Genomic DNA, 21,497 nt, shown 5'->3' on the forward strand with positions numbered 1-21,497 from the left:
TGGGGACTGTATCTTCAAAACCTGTACAAGTGGCAGCGATTTGAAATTTTTCCCTGTCAATCTCAATGGGAAAAAAGGGGTCGTCGGGGGGTCGCCACAGGGGCGGGGTGGGTCCCCAAAATAGGACAGAATTTTTCAGCTTCAACCCCATGACTAAATGACCCAAGTTTGGTGAGTGTAACTTCAAAGCTGTACAAGTGGCAAAAGTTTCAAGTTTTCCAATGAAAGTCTATGGGGAAAAATGGGGTCGTCGGGGGTCGCCACAGGGGCACGGAGGGTGGGATCGCTTAACAAAGCACAAGCAACCTATTCGGGTATGAGCCGAACAAGTGTGCAAAGTATCATAATTGTACTCCTAAACCTCTGGGAGGAGTAGCGTATAGAAAATTGCTAAATTTTCATTGGGCGTTGGTAGCTCCGCCCACTTTGGGGTGCCCCCCAAAATACTTATTTTTATTCGGGGTGACATCAACAATATGTGGTCCGAGTTTGGGGACTGTATCTTCAAAACTGTACGAGTGGCGGCGATTTGAAATTTTTCCCTGTCAAAGTCAATGGGAAAAAAGGGGTCGTCGGGGGGTCGCCACAGGGGCGGGGTGGGTGGGATCGCTTATTAAAGCACAAGCAACGTACTTTGCTATAAGAGGAATAAGTGTGGAAAGTTTGGCGCTTGCACCCCTAAAACTGTAGGAGGAGTAGCGTTTAGAAAATGGGGTTCGCCCAATAATAATAAGAAGAAGAACGAGCTGAACTCGAAGAACAGTATGTTGGCTATTTCATAGCCAACATAATAATAAGAACGAGCTGAACTAGTAGATCAAGATGTTGGCTTTTTCAAAGCCAACATAATAATAATAACTAGATGGTGTCGTTTCTGAAGAAACCACAAGATGTTGGCTTTGAAACGCAAGAGGTGTTGGGGCCAGTCGCCCCTGGTGCATAGAGAGTACACAAAGTTGGTAGAATGTGGTTTAAAACGGTGAAAATTGAAGCAGATCAAATTGTACCATTAAAATCAATCCAAAAAACCTGATTGGCTGTTTTTGGCTCCACCCACTTTTAAAATTTGAATCCCAGTCCCCCTGTGACCGACTGTGCCAAGTTTGATGTCCCTGCCATTAACTGTGAAAGAATGGCAGCAACTTATATATTGACATTGATTAGCAATAGGTAACATTTGATTGGCTGTTTTAAGCTCCACCCAGTTTTCCGAATTTTAACCCCAGTCACCCAGTCATGGTCTGTACCAAGTTTGGGGCCTCTGGCTTTAAAACTGTGAGAATGGCAGTATTTGAAACTTTTACATTGAAGTCAATAGGTAAAATCTGATTGGCTGTTATTGGCTCCGCCCACTTTTCCTAAATTTTGACCACAGTCACCCAGTGAGTAATTGTGCTGAGTTTGGGACACTTGGCATGGACGCCATAATAATAGCAGCAATTTGGCGTTTTTCATTAAGGTCAATGGCTGAAGTCCGATTGGCTGTTGTTGCCCCGCCCCCTTTTTTTCCTAATTCTGAACCAGAGTCACCAAGTGACTAACACTTTAAGGTTTCGGAATCATGACATTAAACCTGTAAAAATGGCAGCAGTTTTATGTTTTTCTCTTGAAAATCAATGAATGACATTTGATTGGTTGTTGGTGGCTCCACCCACTTTTCCTAACTTTGAAGTGCAAACACCCAGTGAGCACATTTGTGATATTCGAGGTCCATGACATCAATAACGTGCAAATGGCAGCAATTTTAATTTTTCCCATTGAAATCATCAAAGAAATCTGATTGGTTGTTTTTGGCTCCACCCACTTTTCCAGATTTTGATCCCGGTCCTCCAGGGACCAACTGTGCCAAGTTTGAGGACCCTCCCATGAACAATCTAAGAGCGGCGACAGTTTTAACCTTTCCCATTGAAACAAATGGCTAATATTTGATTGGCTGTGGTAGACTCCGCCCACTTTTCCAAATTTGAACCCCAGTGACCCATGGTGCCAAGTTTTGGGTCTCTGGCTTTAACATTGTGGGAATGACAGTGTTTGACATTTTCTCATTGAAGTCAATAGGGAAAATCTGATTGGCTGTTTGTTGCTCCGCCCACTTTTTGGAGTCCCCAAAATGTGACAGAACTTTTCAGGTTGACCCCATGACTAAGTGACCCAAGTTTGGTGAGTGTAACTTTAATGCTGTACGAGTGGCAAAAGTTTCAAATTTCCCAATGAAAGTCTATGGGAAAAAATGGGGTCGTCGGGGGGTCGCCACAGGGGCACGGAAGGTGGGATCGCTTAACAAAGCACAAGCAACCTATTTGGGTATGAGCCGAACAAGTGTGCAAAGTATCATAATTGTACTCCTAAACCTCTGGGAGGAGTAGCGTATAGAAATTGCTAAATTTTCATTGGGCGTTGGTAGCTCCGCCCATTTTGGGGTGCCCCCCCAAAATACTTATTTTTATTCGGGGTGACATCAACAATATGTGGTCTGAGTTTGGGGACTGTATCTTCAAAACTGTACGAGTGGCGGCGATTTGAAATTTTTCCCTGTCAAAGTCAATGGGAAAAAAGGGGTCGTCGGGGGGTCGCCACAGGGGCGGGGTGGGTGGGATCGCTTATTAAAGCACAAGCAACGTACTTTGCTATAAGAGGAATAAGTGTGGAAAGTTTGGCGCTTGCACCCCTAAAACTGTAGGAGGAGTAACGTTTAGAAAATGGGGTTCGCCAATAATAATAATAATAATTTTAACTAGAGGGTGTCGTTTCTGAAGAAACCACGGGATGTTGGCTATGAAACGCTATAGGTGTCTTGCCCAGTCGCCCCCGGTGCCTAGAGAGTACACAAAGTCGGTAGAATCCGGATTAAAACGGTGAAATTTAAAGCCAATCCAATTTTACCATTGAAATCCATTCAAACAAACTGGCTATTTTTGGCTCCGCCCACTTTTAAAAACTTGCATCCCAGTCACCCCTTCACCAAATGGACCAAGTTTGAGCACTCTTACATTAACAGTGTAAGATTGACAGGAATTTAAATATTCCCATTGAATAGCGTTTGGTAAAATGTGATTGGCTGTCTTAAGCTCCGCCCAGTTTTCTGAATTTTAACCCCAGTTACCTAGTCATGGTCAGTGCCAAGTTTGGGGCCTCCGGTTTTAAAACTGTGAGAACGGCGGTAATACAAAATTTTACATTAAAGTCAAGAGGTGAAAACTGATTGGCTGTTTTTGGCTCCACCCACTTTTCCTAAATTTTGACCGCAGTCACCCAGTGAGTAATTGAGTCAAGTTTGGTACACCTAGCATTTAAACTGTGATAATAGCAGCAGTTTATCATTTTTCTTTAAGGTCAATGGCTGAAATCTGATTGGTTGTTGTTGCCCCGCCCCTTTTTTTCCTAATTATGAACCACAGTCACTCAGTGACTAACATTTCAAAGTTTGTGAATGCTGTGATTTAATGTGTAAAAATGGCAGCATTTTTATTTTTTTCTAGTGAAAATCAATGAATGAAATTCGATTGGTTGTTGGTGGCTCCGCCCACTTTTTCTAAACTTGAAGTGGAAACCCCCAGCGGCCACATTTGTGATATTCAAGGTCCCTGACATCAATACTGTGAGAATGGCAGCCTTCTTAATTGTTCCCATTAAAATCAATCAAAGAAATCTGATTGGCTGTCTTAAGCTCCGCCCAGTTTTCTGAATTTTAACCCCAGTTACCTAGTCATGGTCAGTGCTAAGTTTGGGACCTCTGGTTTTAAAACTGTGAGAACGGCAGTAATCAAAAATTTTACATTGAAGTCAATAGGTGAAAACTGATTGGCCGTTTTTGGCTCCACCCACTTTTCCTAAATTTTGACCGCAGTCACCCAGTGAGTAATTGAGCCAAGTTTGGTACACCTAGCATTTAAACCGTGATAATGAAATCTGATTGGCTGTTGTTGCCCCGCCCCTTTTTTTCCTAATTGTGAACCACAGTCACTCAGTGACTAACATTCCAAAGTTTGGGAATGCTGTCATTTATTGTGTAAAAATGGCAGCATTTTTATTTTTTTCTATTGAAAATCAATGAATGAAATTCGATTGGTTGTTGGTGGCTCCGCCCACTTTTTCTAAACTTGAAGTGGAAACCCCCAGCGACCACATTTGTGATATTCAAGGTCCCTGACATCAGTACTGAGAGAATGGCAGCCTTCTTAATTGTTCCCATTAAAATCAATCAAAAAAATCTGATTGGTTGGTTTTGGCTCCACCCACTTTTCTTAATTTTAATCCCAGTCCCCCAGTGACCAACTGTGCTAAGTTTGAGGACCCTGCCATTAACCGTCTAAGAGCGGCAGCAGTTTAACATTTTCCTATTTATTTGAATGGCTGAAATTTGATTGGCTGTTGTAGACTCCGCCCACTTTTGGTAAATTATAGCCGAGTCACCCAGTGACCCACGGTGCCAAGTTTGGGAGCTCTGGCTTTAATACTGTGAGAATTACAGCTGTTTACATTTTCTCATTGAAGTCAATAGGGAAAATCTGATTGGTTGTTTGCGGCTCCGCCCACTTTTTTGGGTCCCCAAAATAGGACAGAATTTTTCAGTTTCACCCCATGACTAAATGAGCCAAGTTTGGTGAGTGTAACTTCAAAGCTGTACAAGTGGCAAAAGTTTCAAGTTTTCCAATGAAAGTCTATGGGGAAAAAAGGGGTCGTCGGGGGGTCGCCACAGGGGCACGGAGGTTGGGATCGCTTAATAAAGCACAAGCAACCTATTCGAGTATGAGTCGAACAAGTGTGCAAAGTTTCATAATTGTACTCCTAAAACTCTGGGAGGAGTAGCGTTTAGAAAATTGCTCAATTTTCATTGGGCGTTGGTAGCTCCGCCCACTTTGGGGTGCCCCCCCAAAATACTTATTTTTATTCGGGGTGACATCAACTATATGTGGTCCGAGTTTGGGGACTGTATCTTCAAAACTGTACAAGTGGCAGCGATTTGAAATTTTTCCCTGTCAATCTCAATGGGAAAAAAGGGGTCGTCGGGGGGTCGCCACAGGGGCGGGGTGGGTCCCCAAAATAGGACAGAATTTTTCAGCTTCACCCCATGACTAAATGACCCAAGTTTGGTGAGTGTAACTTCAAAGCTGTACAAGTGGCAAAAGTTTCAAGTTTTCCAATGAAAGTCTATGGGGAAAAATGGGGTCGTCGGGGGTCGCCACAGGGGCACGGAGGGTGGGATCGCTTAACAAAGCACAAGCAACCTATTCGGGTATGAGCCGAACAAGTGTGCAAAGTATCATAATTGTACTCCTAAACCTCTGGGAGGAGTAGCGTATAGAAAATTGCTAAATTTTCATTGGGCGTTGGTAGCTCCGCCCACTTTGGGGTGCCCCCCCAAAATACTTATTTTTATTCGGGGTGACATCAACAATATGTGGTCCGAGTTTGGGGACTGTATCTTCAAAACTGTACGAGTGGCGGCGATTTGAAATTTTTCCCTGTCAAAGTCAATGGGAAAAAAGGGGTCGTCGGGGGGTCGCCACAGGGGCGGGGTGGGTGGGATCGCTTATTAAAGCACAAGCAACGTACTTTGCTATAAGAGGAATAAGTGTGGAAAGTTTGGCGCTTGCACCCCTAAAACTGTAGGAGGAGTAGCGTTTAGAAAATGGGGTTCGCCAATAATAATAAGAAGAAGAACGAGCTGAACTCGAAGAACAGTATGTTGGCTATTTCATAGCCAACATAATAATAAGAACGAGCTGAACTAGTAGATCAAGATGTTGGCTTTTTCAAAGCCAACATAATAATAATAACTAGATGGTGTCGTTTCTGAAGAAACCACAAGATGTTGGCTTTGAAACGCAAGAGGTGTTGGGGCCAGTCGCCCCTGGTGCATAGAGAGTACACAAAGTTGGTAGAATGTGGTTTAAAACGGTGAAAATTGAAGCAGATCAAATTGTACCATTAAAATCAATCCAAAAAACCTGATTGGCTGTTTTTGGCTCCACCCACTTTTAAAATTTGAATCCCAGTCCCCCTGTGACCGACTGTGCCAAGTTTGATGTCCCTGCCATTAACTGTGAAAGAATGGCAGCAACTTATATATTGACATTGATTAGCAATAGGTAACATTTGATTGGCTGTTTTAAGCTCCACCCAGTTTTCCGAATTTTAACCCCAGTCACCCAGTCATGGTCTGTACCAAGTTTGGGGCCTCTGGCTTTAAAACTGTGAGAATGGCAGTATTTGAAACTTTTACATTGAAGTCAATAGGTAAAATCTGATTGGCTGTTATTGGCTCCGCCCACTTTTCCTAAATTTTGACCACAGTCACCCAGTGAGTAATTGTGCTGAGTTTGGGACACTTGGCATGGACGCCATAATAATAGCAGCAATTTGGCGTTTTTCATTAAGGTCAATGGCTGAAGTCCGATTGGCTGTTGTTGCCCCGCCCCCTTTTTTCCTAATTCTGAACCAGAGTCACCAAGTGACTAACACTTTAAGGTTTCGGAATCATGACATTAAACCTGTAAAAATGGCAGCAGTTTTATGTTTTTCTCTTGAAAATCAATGAATGACATTTGATTGGTTGTTGGTGGCTCCACCCACTTTTCCTAACTTTGAAGTGCAAACACCCAGTGAGCACATTTGTGATATTCGAGGTCCATGACATCAATAACGTGCAAATGGCAGCAATTTTAATTTTTCCCATTGAAATCATCAAAGAAATCTGATTGGTTGTTTTTGGCTCCACCCACTTTTCCAGATTTTGATCCCGGTCCTCCAGGGACCAACTGTGCCAAGTTTGAGGACCCTCCCATGAACAATCTAAGAGCGGCGACAGTTTTAACCTTTCCCATTGAAACAAATGGCTAATATTTGATTGGCTGTGGTAGACTCCGCCCACTTTTCCAAATTTGAACCCCAGTGACCCATGGTGCCAAGTTTGGGTCTCTGGCTTTAACATTGTGGGAATGACAGTGTTTGACATTTTCTCATTGAAGTCAATAGGGAAAATCTGATTGGCTGTTTGTTGCTCCGCCCACTTTTTGGAGTCCCCAAAATGTGACAGAACTTTTCAGGTTGACCCCATGACTAAGTGACCCAAGTTTGGTGAGTGTAACTTTAATGCTGTACGAGTGGCAAAAGTTTCAAATTTCCCAATGAAAGTCTATGGGAAAAAATGGGGTCGTCGGGGGGTCGCCACAGGGGCACGGAGGGTGGGATCGCTTAACAAAGCACAAGCAACCTATTTGGGTATGAGCCGAACAAGTGTGCAAAGTATCATAATTGTACTCCTAAACCTCTGGGAGGAGTAGCGTATAGAAAATTGCTAAATTTTCATTGGGCGTTGGTAGCTCCGCCCATTTTGGGGTGCCCCCCCAAAATACTTATTTTTATTCGGGGTGACATCAACAATATGTGGTCTGAGTTTGGGGACTGTATCTTCAAAACTGTACGAGTGGCGGCGATTTGAAATTTTTCCCTGTCAAAGTCAATGGGAAAAAAGGGGTCGTCGGGGGGTCGCCACAGGGGCGGGGTGGGTGGGATCGCTTATTAAAGCACAAGCAACGTACTTTGCTATAAGAGGAATAAGTGTGGAAAGTTTGGCGCTTGCACCCCTAAAACTGTAGGAGGAGTAACGTTTAGAAAATGGGGTTCGCCAATAATAATAATAATTTTAACTAGAGGGTGTCGTTTCTGAAGAAACCACGGGATGTTGGCTATGAAACGCTATAGGTGTCTTGCCCAGTCGCCCCCGGTGCCTAGAGAGTACACAAAGTCGGTAGAATCCGGATTAAAACGGTGAAATTTAAAGCCAATCCAATTTTACCATTGAAATCCATTCAAACAAACTGGCTATTTTTGGCTCCGCCCACTTTTAAAAACTTGCATCCCAGTCACCCCTTCACCAAATGGACCAAGTTTGAGCACTCTTACATTAACAGTGTAAGATTGACAGGAATTTAAATATTCCCATTGAATAGCGTTTGGTAAAATGTGATTGGCTGTCTTAAGCTCCGCCCAGTTTTCTGAATTTTAACCCCAGTTACCTAGTCATGGTCAGTGCCAAGTTTGGGGCCTCCGGTTTTAAAACTGTGAGAACGGCGGTAATACAAAATTTTACATTAAAGTCAAGAGGTGAAAACTGATTGGCTGTTTTTGGCTCCACCCACTTTTCCTAAATTTTGACCGCAGTCACCCAGTGAGTAATTGAGTCAAGTTTGGTACACCTAGCATTTAAACTGTGATAATAGCAGCAGTTTATCATTTTTCTTTAAGGTCAATGGCTGAAATCTGATTGGTTGTTGTTGACCCCGCCCCTTTTTTTCCTAATTATGAACCACAGTCACTCAGTGACTAACATTTCAAAGTTTGTGAATGCTGTGATTTAATGTGTAAAAATGGCAGCATTTTTATTTTTTTCTAGTGAAAATCAATGAATGAAATTCGATTGGTTGTTGGTGGCTCCGCCCACTTTTTCTAAACTTGAAGTGGAAACCCCCAGCGGCCACATTTGTGATATTCAAGGTCCCTGACATCAATACTGTGAGAATGGCAGCCTTCTTAATTGTTCCCATTAAAATCAATCAAAGAAATCTGATTGGCTGTCTTAAGCTCCGCCCAGTTTTCTGAATTTTAACCCCAGTTACCTAGTCATGGTCAGTGCTAAGTTTGGGACCTCTGGTTTTAAAACTGTGAGAACGGCAGTAATCAAAAATTTTACATTGAAGTCAATAGGTGAAAACTGATTGGCCGTTTTTGGCTCCACCCACTTTTCCTAAATTTTGACCGCAGTCACCCAGTGAGTAATTGAGCCAAGTTTGGTACACCTAGCATTTAAACCGTGATAATAGCAGCAGTTTATCATTTTTAATTAAGGTCAATGGCTGAAATCTGATTGGCTGTTGTTGCCCCGCCCCTTTTTTTTCCTAATTGTGAACCACAGTCACTCAGTGACTAACATTCCAAAGTTTGGGAATGCTGTCATTTATTGTGTAAAAATGGCAGCATTTTTATTTTTTTCTATTGAAAATCAATGAATGAAATTCGATTGGTTGTTGGTGGCTCCGCCCACTTTTTCTAAACTTGAAGTGGAAACCCCCAGCGACCACATTTCTGATATTCAAGGTCCCTGACATCAATACTGAGAGAATGGCAGCCTTCTTAATTGTTCTCATTAAAATCAATCAAAGAAATCTGATTGGTTGGTTTTGGCTCCACCCACTTTTCTTAATTTTAATCCCAGTCCCCCAGTGACCAACTGTGCCAAGTTTGAGGACCCTGCCATTAACCGTCTAAGAGCGGCAGCAGTTTAACATTTTCCTATTTATTTGAATGGCTGAAATTTGATTGGCTGTTGTAGACTCCGCCCACTTTAGGTAAATTTTAGCCGAGTCACCCAGTGACCCACGGTGCCAAGTTTGGGAGAGCTCTAGCTTTAATACTGTGAGAATTACAGCTGTTTACATTTTCTCATTGAAGTCAATAGGGAAAATCTGATTGGTTGTTTGCGGCTCCGCCCACTTATGTGGGTCCCCAAAATAGGACAGAATTTTTCAGTTTCACCCCATGACTAAATGAGCCAAGTTTGGTGAGTGTAACTTCAAAGCTGTACAAGTGGCAAAAGTTTCAAGTTTTCCAATGAAAGTCTATGGGGAAAAAAGGGGTCGTCGGGGGGTCGCCACAGGGGCACGGAGGTTGGGATCGCTTAACAAAGCACAAGCAACCTATTCGAGTATGAGTCGAACAAGTGTGCAAAGTTTCATAATTGTACTCCTAAAACTCTGGGAGGAGTAGCGTTTAGAAAATTGCTCAATTTTCATTGGGCGTTGGTAGCTCCGCCCACTTTGGGGTGCCCCCCCCAAAATACTTATTTTTATTCGGGGTGACATCAACTATATGTGGTCCGAGTTTGGGGACTGTATCTTCAAAACTGTACAAGTGGCAGCGATTTGAAATTTTTTCCCTGTCAATCTCAATGGGAAAAAAGGGGTCGTCGGGGGGTCGCCACAGGGGCGGGGTGGGTGGGATCGCTTATTAAAGCACAAGCAACGTACTTTGCTATAAGAGGAATAAGTGTGGAAAGTTTGGCGCTTGCACCCCTAAAACTGTAGGAGGAGTAGCGTTTAGAAAATGGGGTTCGCCAATAATAATAATAATTTTAATAATAAGAAGAAGAACGAGCTGAACTCGAAGAACAGTATGTTGGCTATTTCATAGCCAACATAATAATAAGAACGAGCTGAACTAGTAGATCAAGATGTTGGCTTTTTCAAAGCCAACATAACTAGATGGTGTCGTTTCTGAAGAAACCACAAGATGTTGGCTTTGAAACGCAAGAGGTGTTGGGGCCAGTCGCCCCTGGTGCATAGAGAGTACACAAAGTTGGTTGAATCTGGTTTAAAACGGTGAAAATTTAAGCAGATCAAATTGTACCAATAAAATCAATCCAAAAAACCTGATTGGCTGTTTTTGGCTCCACCCACTTTTAAAATTTAAACCCCAGTCCCCCTGTGACCGACTGTGCCAAGTTTGATGTCCCTGCCATTAACTGTGAAAGAATGGCAGCAACTTATATATTGACATTGATTAGCAATAGGTAACATTTGATTGGCTGTTTTAAGCTCCACCCAGTTTTCCGAATTTTAACCCCAGTCACCCAGTCATGATCTGTACCAAGTTTGGGGCCTCTGGCTTTAAAACTGTGAGAATGGCAGTATTTGAAACTTTTACATTGAAGTCAATAGGTAAAATCTGATTGGCTGTTATTGGCTCCGCCCACTTTTCCTAAATTTTGACCACAGTCACCCAGTGAGTAATTGTGCTGAGTTTGGGAAACTTGGCATGGACGCCATAATAATAGCAGCAATTTGGCGTTTTTCATTAAGGTCAATGGCTGAAGTCCGATTGGCTGTTATTGCCCCGCCCCCTTTTTTTCCTAATTCTGAACCAGAGTCACCAAGTGACTAACACTTTAAGGTTTCGGAATCATGACATATTTAACCTGTAAAAATGGCAGCAGTTTTATGTTTTTCTCTTGAAAATCAATGAATGACATTTGATTGGTTGTTGGTGGCTCCACCCACTTTTCCTAACTTTGAAGTGCAAACACCCAGTGAGCACATTTGTGATATTCGAGGTCCATGACATCAATAACGTGCAAATGGCAGCAATTTAAATTTTTCCCATTGAAATCATCAAAGAAATCTGATTGGTTGTTTTTGGCTCCACCCACTTTTCCAGATTTTGATCCCGGTCCTCCAGGGACCAACTGTGCCAAGTTTGAGGACCCTCCCATGAACAATCTAAGAGCGGCGACAGTTTTAACTTTTCCCATTGAAACAAATGGCTAATATTTGATTGGCTGTGGTAGACTCCGCCCACTTTTCCAAATTTTAACCCCAGTGACCCATGGTGCCAAGTTTTGGGTCTCTGGCTTTAACACTGTGGGAATGACAGTGTTTGACATTTTCTCATTGAAGTCAATAGGGAAAATCTGATTGGCTGTTTGTTGCTCCGCCCACTTTTTGGAGTCCCCAAAATGTGACAGAACTTTTCAGGTTGACCCCATGACTAAGTGACCCAAGTTTGGTGAGTGTAACTTTAATGCTGTACGAGTGGCAAAAGTTTCAAATTTTCCAATGAAAGTCTATGGGAAAAAATGGGGTCTTTGGGGGGCCGCCACAGGGCCACGGAGGGTGGGATTGCTTAACAGAGCACAAGCAACCTATTCGGGTATGAGCCGAACAAGTGTGCAAAGTTTCATAATTGTACTCCTAAAACTCTGGGAGGAGTAGCGTTTAGAAAATTGCTAAAATTTCATTGGCTGTTGGTAGCTCCGCCCACTTTGGGGTGCCCCCCCAAAATAGATATTTTTATTCAGGGTGGCACCAACAATATGCGGTCCGAGTTTGGGGAGTGTAGCTTCAAAACTGTACGAGCGGCATTGATTTGAAAATTTTCCCTGTCAAAGTCAATAGGAAAAACGGCGTCTTCGGTGGTCCGCCGCACGGGCGCAGTGGGTGGGATCGCTTACTAAAGCACAAGCAACGTACTTTGCTATAAGGCGAATAGGTGTGGAAAGTTTGGCGCTTTTACCCCTAAAACTGTAGGAGGAGTAGCGTTTAGAAAACCGGGGGGCGCTAATAATAATAAGAACTAGATGGTGTCGTTTCTGAAGAAACCACAAGATGTTGGCTTTGAAACGCAAGAGGTGTTGGGGCCAGTCGCCCCTGGTGCATAGAGAGTACACAAAGTTGGTAGAATCTGGTTTAAAACGGTGTAAATGGAAGCAGATCAAATAGTACCATTAAAATCAATCCAAAAACCTGATTGGCTGTTTTTGGCTCCACCCACTTTTAAAATTTGAATCCCAGTCCCCCTGTGACCGACTGTGCCAAGTTTGATGTCCCTGCCATTAACTGTGAAAGAATGGCAGCAACTTATATATTGACATTGATTAGCAATAGGTAACATTTGATTGGCTGTTTTAAGCTCCACCCAGTTTTCGAATTTTAACCCCAGTCACCCAGTCATGATCTGTACCAAGTTTGGGGCCTCTGGCTTTAAAACTGTGAGAATGGCAGTATTTGAAACTTTTACATTGAAGTCAATAGGTAAAATCTGATTGGCTGTTATTGGCTCCGCCCACTTTTCCTAAATTTTGACCACAGTCACCCAGTGAGTAATTGTGCAGAGTTTGGGACACTTGGCATGGACGCCGTAATAATAGCAGCAATTTGGCGTTTTTCATTAAGGTCAATGGCTGAAATCCGATTGGCTGTTGTTGCCCCACCCCCTATATTTTCCTAATTCTGAACCAGAGTCACCAAGTGACTAACACTTTAAGGTTTCGGAATCATGACATTTAACATGTAAAAATGGCAGCAATTTTATGTTTTTCTATTGAAAATCAATGAATGACATTTGATTGGTTGTTGGTGGCTCCACCCACTTTTCCTAACTTTGAAGTGCAAACACCAGGTGACCACATTTGTGATATTCGAGGTCCATGACATCAATAACGTGCAAATGGCAGCAATTTTAATTTTTCCCATTTAAATCATCAAAGAAATCTGATTGGTTGTTTTTGGCTCCACCCACTTTTCCAGATTTTGATCCCGGTCCTCCAGGGACCAACTGTGCCAAGTTTGAGGACCCTCCCATGAACAATCTAAGAGCGGCGACAGCTTTAACTTTTCCCATTGAAACAAATGGCTAATATTTGATTGGCTGTGGTAGACTCTGCCCACTTTTCCAAATTTTAACCCCAGTGACCCATGGTGCCAAGTTTTGGGTCTCTGGCTTTAACACTGTGGGAATGACAGTGTTTGACATTTTCTCATTGAAGTCAATAGGGAAAATCTGATTGGCTGTTTGTTGCTCCGCCCACTTTTTGGAGTCCCCAAAATGTGACAGAACTTTTCAGGTTGACCCCATGACTAAGTGACCCAAGTTTGGTGAGTGTAACTTTAATGCTGTACGAGTGGCAAAAGTTTCAAATTTGCCAATGAAAGTCTATGGGAAAAAATGGGGTCTTTGGGGGGCCGCCACAGGGCCACGGAGGGTGGGATTGCTTAACAGAGCACAAGCAACCTATTCGGGTATGAGCGCAACAAGTGTGCAAAGTTTCATCATTGTACTCCTAAAACTCTGGGAGGAGTAGCGTTTAGAAAATTGCTAAAATTTCATTGGCTGTTGGTAGCTCCGCCCACTTTGGGGTGCCCCCCCAAAATACATATTTTTATTCGGGGTGGCACCAACAATATGCGGTCTGAGTTTGGGGAGTGTAGCTTCAAAACTGTATGAACGGCAGCGATTTGAAAATTTTCCCTGTCAAAGTCAATACGAAAAAAGGCGTCTTCGGTGGTCCGCCGCACGGGCACAGTGGGTGGGATCGCTTACTAAAGCACAAGCAACGTACTTTGCTATAAGGCGAATAGGTGTGGAAAGTTTGGCGCTTGTACCCCTAAAACTGTAGGAGGAGTAGCGTTTAGAAAACCGGGGGGCGCTAATAATAATAAGAATAAGAAGAATAAGAACGAGCTGAACTAGTAGATCAAGATGTTGGCTTTTTCAAAGCCAACATAATAAGAAGAACGAGCTGAACTAGTAGATCAAGATGTTGGCTTTTTCAAAGCCAACATAACTAGTAGATCAAGATGTTGGCTTTTTCAAAGCCAACATAATAAGAATAAGAACGAGCTGAACTAGTAGATCAAGATGTTGGCTTTTTCAAAGCCAACATAATAAGAACGAGCTGAACTAGTAGATCAAGATGTTGGCTTTTTCAAAGCCAACATAATAAGAACGAGCTGAACTAGTAGAACAGTATGTTGGCTTCTTCAAAGCCAACATAATAAGAACGAGCTGAACTAGTAGATCAATATGTTGGCTTCTTCAAAGCCAACATAATAATAAGAAGAAAAAGAAGAATAAGAATGAGCTGAACTAGTAGATCAATATGTTGGCTTCTTCAAAGCCAACATAATAAAAGTTAGTTGGTACTAGCACCCCAAGTATATTATACACAGGTTTGCACAGTTATACACAGTAGACTGTGGCAGAAGTATGTTATACAGTGAAAAACAATGAATACTGGCACGCTGAGCACACAGAGGGATTGGCAGTGGGCACTGATACCATCATGCAATGCTGTTAGATTATAATTAATATACAGTTTGACCACTGTGCCCCTGTTTCACAACCAATATTGAAACTGTTGGGCATGAAGAAGCAATCATTTTTTGTTGTTTTCTGTGCTTATCTTTCTTATTATTCACCTTCCAGTAACTGTTTTTATACTTACATTTCTCTTCTTTCTACTCCCCTCACATTAGCCTGTGTATCAAACACCTTTCCTCAATGTACTACCTTCAGTTCTATGTTCTCTAAAAATACATTTGCCAGCTTTTCCATGCATTCCTATGTCTTCTTCCATTTACCACAACTTTCTCCCACTACATTTTCTTCCTTCATTTAACACATTTTTGTCTGCCCTTTATCTTCTCTACTTCTTTACTGACCTTATGTTGCAAAGTGTGTAGGTGATTGGGTTCTGGTGGCAGCCTTTCAGTTGCTGCAGTCATTAGTCACTCATTTTCATAATCAGTTGTGTGGGGGGCAGACCTTTAATGAGGAGCCTGGCTGCTTTTAAACATCAGTAATCTTAGTTAAGTATCAGGTCTGCTTTAACTTCACTGCTGCTGCTTTTGTTCACATAGTCCCAAGTACAGTGACTGGCTGGAGAGAGGTTCAAAGGTCAGTCTGTAGCCAATCTGATTCTCTGCAGCTGTATCTGGAGTCGGCATAGGCGGATATTCATTAAGGCTTGGGGAGGCTAAGCCTCCCCAAACCTACCTGACCTCCCCAAGCCTTGATGAAAATGCGCCCATGTTTATTTCCACAGTTGCGTCTTCATTTTCACCTGATTTTGCAGTTTCCGTTCCAGAAGTAGTTAAATAGAATGACAGCTTTAAAATATTAAGTGTCACTGTTATCCAATAATACATCACTCCTTTTAACTCAACTGGATTACTCTCATTTTGTCCCAACCACATGTTCAGTGAAACATTTGTAGGATAAAATGTTTTGGAACAAAGATTATTTCACACGTTTAATTCAGTCACAGCTACATGGACGCTCTCCGTGAGAAGTGGACAGTCTAATCTCGTGAGACTGTGATGAAACTCAGAGAGAGTGGGCGGGCCCAGAGACGAGAGCGCAACTTTTAAAACAGCGATCAGGTATTGCAGCTGTGTGATATGATTTTCAGATATGGCAAAGGGCTGCCAGCTCATGCTTTCCCCCGTGTTCTAGAGGGAAGATACTGGTTGTATGTGTCTGGGTTGAGCTCATACACATAATGCTCCATGTCACATGAAGTATTGAGTGGTTTCGTGAAATAGATCTGTGAGCGCAGCACTGGTTATTTGACAAGGGAACTACGCCTCCCCAAACCTACCTGGAACTTAAAAAAAATAAAGAGGAAAAAAAATGCTGCTCCCTTACTAACTGCTGGTAAGTTTATCTGTGGATAAGGGATGTTAAATGCAGCCGACCTGAAAAAAGATAAGGCTTTTTAATTTAGCCAGACACCGCACTAATTGTCTGACCACTGACACAATCGGCTGCCTTTGGGACAAAATGAGAGTAATCCAGCTGAGTTAAAAGGAGTGATGTATTATTGGACAACATTGACACCTAGGGGCAAATTTACTTATGGTCGAAAATCGAGGGTTAATTAACCCTCGATATTCGACTGCCGAATGTAAATCCTTTGACTTTGAATATCGAAGTTGAAGGATTTACCGCAAATAACTTGATCAAACGAAAAATTGCTCGAACACTTAAATCCTTTGAATCGTTCGATTCAAAGGATTTTAATCCATCGATCGAACGATTTTTCTTCGACCTAAAAATTGATAGAAAGCCTATGGGGACCTTCCCCATAGGCTAACATGGCACCTCGGTAGATTTTAGGTGGCGAAGTAGGGGGTCGAAGTTTTTTTTAAAGAGACAGTACTTTGACTATCGAATGGTCGAATAGTCGAACGATTTTTAGTTCGAATCATTCGATTCAAAGTCGTGGTCGAAGTAGCCCAAAATAACATTCGAAATTCAAAGTTTTTTTTATTCTATTCCTTCACTCGAACTAAGTAAATGGGCCCCTTAATATTTTAAAGCTGTCATTCTATTTAACTACTTCTGGAACGGAAACTGCAAAATCAGGTGAAAATGAAGACGCAACTGTGGAAATAAACATGGGCGCATTTTCATCAAGGCTTGGGGAGGTCAGGTAGGTTTGGGGAAGCTTAGCCTCCCCAAGCCTTAATGAAAATCTGCCTATGCATGAGAGGGAATGTGAGCGCAGCACTGGTTATTTGACAAGGGAACTACGCCTCCCCAAACCTACCTGGAACTTAAAAAAAATAAAGAGGAAAAAAAATGCTGCTCCCTTACTAACTGCTGGTAAGTTTATCTGTGGATAAGGGATGTTAAATGCAGCCGACCTGAAAAAAGATAAGGCTTTTTAATTTAGCCAGACACCGCACTAATTGTCTGACCACTGACACAATCGGCTGCCTTTGGGACAAAATGAGAGTAATCCAGCTGAGTTAAAAGGAGTGATGTATTATTGGACAACATTGACACCTAGGGGCAAATTTACTTATGGTCGAAAATCGAGGGTTAATTAACCCTCGATATTCGACTGCCGAATGTAAATCCTTTGACTTTGAATATCGAAGTTGAAGGATTTACCGCAAATAACTTGATCAAACGAAAAATTGCTCGAACACTTAAATCCTTTGAATCGTTCGATTCAAAGGATTTTAATCCATCGATCGAACGATTTTTCTTCGACCTAAAAATTGATAGAAAGCCTATGGGGACCTTCCCCATAGGCTAACATGGCACCTCGGTAGATTTTAGGTGGCGAAGTAGGGGGTCGAAGTTTTTTTTAAAGAGACAGTACTTTGACTATCGAATGGTCGAATAGTCGAACGATTTTTAGTTCGAATCATTCGATTCAAAGTCGTGGTCGAAGTAGCCCAAAATAACATTCGAAATTCAAAGTTTTTTTTATTCTATTCCTTCACTCGAACTAAGTAAATGGGCCCCTTAATATTTTAAAGCTGTCATTCTATTTAACTACTTCTGGAACGGAAACTGCAAAATCAGGTGAAAATGAAGACGCAACTGTGGAAATAAACATGGGCGCATTTTCATCAAGGCTTGGGGAGGTCAGGTAGGTTTGGGGAAGCTTAGCCTCCCCAAGCCTTAATGAAAATCTGCCTATGCATGAGAGGGATTTTTTTTAAGCAATTCATGTTTTTGTATAGGCACCTACTCAGGTTACTATACAGAAACATGAATTGCTTTAAAAATCCCCTCTATAAAGTTTTCTCTCTAGGCACAAGCCCTTGAGGGCTTATTGTTAATAATAATAATAATATTATTGACCTCAGGCTCTGTAGCAGATCACTGGTAAAAGACAAACACACAGAGCGCCTATCAATTCAGGCAACTACTGGAGAGCTTTTGGTGTCATGGAAAACCAGTTCAGCTGGTATGATAGAATTGGGGAGGGGCCCACCTTGGTTGCATTGCAATTGTACAGACAGGCTGCAGTTTATCATTGACTAGATTTAGGGGACCAATAAAAAAAACAAACAAAGGGGGCGTGGCACAGCATAATTGGGGTAAATGTCACAGCTACGCTTTTTCCCACAATAAAAATTTTTTTTGTGATTTTGCCTAGATTTAGAATTAGGGTTAATCACAATCCCATTATGTTGCAGCAAAAAGTCACAGAAAATCAAAATCACATTTTTTCCCATTAATTTTCAAGCAAACTAAATCATGAATGGTGAAAACAGAAATATGAGCTTGCTTGAATGCTCAAAGTGTTCATGATTTTTTTTTTAAATTGTGCACAATTGTTGTGAAAACAAATTACAATCAAAGGAAAAGTTGTGGTTGTGACTTTTTTGTTGTGATTGGAATTAAGGGTAGGCAGAAGTGGCACGTGTGTAGGGCATAAAGGTAGAGGGGCGCCAGTCACGTACCTCTTCTGATGCCTTTCCATAGCTGTGGAACAGTTTCTTTGGTATGCGATTGTGCACTCTTCTGCACATGCACAGCGCACTTCTGTGCATGCGCCAATGGAGGGGGGGGGCACGTAGTCGGTTGGGTTGCCTAGGGCCCATATCAGCTGCACTTTACAGACAGTACATTCTGCCAACCACCTCCTATGCATACTGTATGCTAACAATTGTTATTTGCAATATATTTTTTTTATTCTGGATGCTCCTGCTAAAGAACTTTGAACCATAACAGTTTTCTCCTGGGGAACATATTAAATTAAAGGGAGAAACCCCTTGTCTTACTTGTGCTACACTTAGAATGCTACAGGGCAGTAACAATGATTTTCTCTTAATGTACAACATAATGTTCACTTTCAATAAAATAAGATTTATAATTAAAAATGCATATAATTTAATTTAGCATGATTTTCTATTCCAGGTCATTAATAAGTGTGATCTTATAGGGAGCATAGCATAGGGAGAGACAACAGTTTATAATAACTATTTTGCTTCTCGGTTTATTTTCTAAATAAAAATATAAAACAATTAAAATAATCTGGAAAATACATTGCAATCACAGAACTGAGGTGACTCATCCAAGGTAATGAGGCAACCATGACGAGAGAGAGAATCTTATGCAACTGTATTGCTCAATATGAAAGGAAAGTGTAAATGAGAGAAGTTGAAAGATACTGGGGTAAACTATGACTCACACAGAGGTTAATTTTTCACAGTCCTCACGAATTTTATAGGCTATATACGCCCAGGATAATAACTTTTCACATAAAGATATTTACAACAACCAAGCCACAGCTATGAATTCAGCGACTCATCTTAATGGCTGCATGTCAATATCAGTACAATATTTACAGTGGAGACATTTAAAAGTTGTAAAGTACAGATAAACAGATTTACCTTTTGTGTACCTCTATAATTCTGTTTGTCAATTCATTATACAGATCATTAAAAAAGCAATATTTTCTCACATTTTCATGGTTCATATGTTTGAGAAGTATGAGTTCCCGAAAAGCTCTCTTCGCAAAGATTTCTGACTGGAAGGGCCGACTCAACTTCTTTATGGCGACCTTTTCTCCAGTTTTCAAATCAATGGCAGAACTGAAAAAAAGTTAGTAACTTTGTATTTGAAAATGCATATTTTTGGCATAAGACAAAGTTTGCATTACTGAGAATTTTTAGTAAAAGAAATTGTTTCTCAAAACTCACCACACAGATCCATAGGCTCCACTTCCCACAAGACGCAGACTGGCATATCTTAGTGGAATTTCCCACAGAGTTTTGTTCACTTCCTCTTTACGAAACTTGCACTTTACAGACGAGCTCATGTTTTCCCTTATTTATAGGTTTAACAAACCTATGCACAAGTTGTTTCAAAATGCAGTTAGTGGGTGTGTATATCCGTCAACATTTACATTACATTACAGTAATGTTTCAGGACCAATATAATCTGCCAGATGAACAACAAATAGGAATCTCCTCTCTAACATCAGCTCCTGAAAGAGGTTTATTAAGTATAGGTAAAACTTTTGGCACCCATACACTAGTGCTTCACACACGAAATAGCATCTCACAGGGCATTAACGTTCTTATTTGCTTCACCTTTGCTGAACATTCATCTGCTTCCGGAATCAGCATTCCAGTTGTGGGCGAGGAAAGTTTACAGGGAAGGTGTGTTGTTTTTCCATCTCTACCAGCTTCATGCTTCAGCATTTCTGGTAGGCGTGACACAGGCTTGTTTTTTTTTCTATGAACAAACAGTATGCAGCAGATGGGTGGGGATTTCCTTGCAGGTTCAGGCAGAACACAATCAGAAAATTTGCCAGCACACAGTTTGCCTTTAAAAATAATAATTACAAAAAATTAGGTGTTAATACCACACTTTGGCCAAAATATGTAAGCTCATGTGCCACGTCAAGGCCTCTCATTATACGCGAGTCCTACACTGTTTGTGAGTTTGTAGTGCATTTAAAATCAAGTCCCCCAGGAAACAATGTGACTGAGTATTAAGACCATTGTGCACTTGCCCTTAGCTCAGGAGCTCTAGTGAAAAAGCAAGGCGCTTTTTAGTCCCAGCCAACAGCACATCTGTGAATAATTACCTTCCTACACTATTAGCATTTTAAGTTTGTAGTGCTTTTAAAATCAAGTCCCCCAGTAAACAGTGTGACTGAGTAATAAGATCATGGTGCATTTCCCCTTAACTCAGGGACTATAATGAAAAAGCAAGGCGCTTTTTAGCCCCAGCCAATTATCATACATTTATAAGTGATTCCCTGTTTGTACATGAAACACAGAGTGAAATCTTTAGTTTAACCCTTTAAGTGCCACAGAACGTAGAATCTACGTTCTGTGGATCAAAGGACCAAAGTGCCACAGATCGTAGATTCTACGTTCTGCAGCACTTCCGGGTTTGCGAGCGGAGGAGCGGCTGTTAGAGCCGCTCGCTCCGCTCCTTCACGATCCCCTGCCCCTAGGCAACGAGCAGAGCAGGGGATCGAGTGGCCCCTGGGGCGCGATCGCCCAGGGGCCCAAAAACAGCAGCAGGCACGTGTTACTTACGTGTCCTGCTGCTGCAGCCTACACCGCGCCGGAGATCTCCGCCCCCACAGCACAGGGACACAGATGACGTCGCAGATCTCTTCCAGAGGCTCTTCCTGATCGTGTGCAACAGTCTCCAGCGACTTTTTCAGGTTAGTGCAACAATTACACACACAAACACACCAACACACACTTATTACAGTAATACACACTTAGATTCACACTTACACACACTTACACATACATTTTTGGGGATTGGGGGGGTCACTTACACTCACTGCACTTACACACACGTGCACACGCACACACGCGCACATAACATATAATTTACCATTTGTACACACGCACACGCACATAATGGCATTGTGGCTTTTTTTTTTTTTT

At 41.9% G+C, this 21,497-nt stretch overlaps 1 protein-coding gene across 4 annotated transcripts in view; it reads right to left on the reverse strand.

The window, feature by feature from the left end:
- Nucleotides 1-20,659, reverse strand: part of LOC108708144 (mitogen-activated protein kinase 13) — a 204,330-nt gene extending 183,671 nt beyond the window's left edge. The window contains exons 1-2 of one of the 4 annotated variants that reach the window (XM_018246522.2): nt 19,782-20,386; nt 19,544-19,673 (exon numbers count right to left, since the gene is read on the reverse strand). In XM_018246522.2, coding sequence (XP_018102011.1) covers nt 19,544-19,673; nt 19,782-19,900 — 249 coding nt within the window. In that variant the 5' untranslated portion in view covers nt 19,901-20,386. Of the gene's footprint in view, nt 1-19,472; nt 19,674-19,781 lie in introns of those variants that run through there. The other 3 variants (XM_041582011.1, XM_018246520.2, XM_018246525.2) reach the window with 3 other exon arrangements.
- Nucleotides 20,660-21,497: the final 838 nt, after the last annotated feature.

Source organism: Xenopus laevis, chromosome 2L, assembly GCF_017654675.1.
Source record: "Xenopus laevis strain J_2021 chromosome 2L, Xenopus_laevis_v10.1, whole genome shotgun sequence".
NCBI lineage: Eukaryota > Metazoa > Chordata > Amphibia > Anura > Pipidae > Xenopus > Xenopus laevis.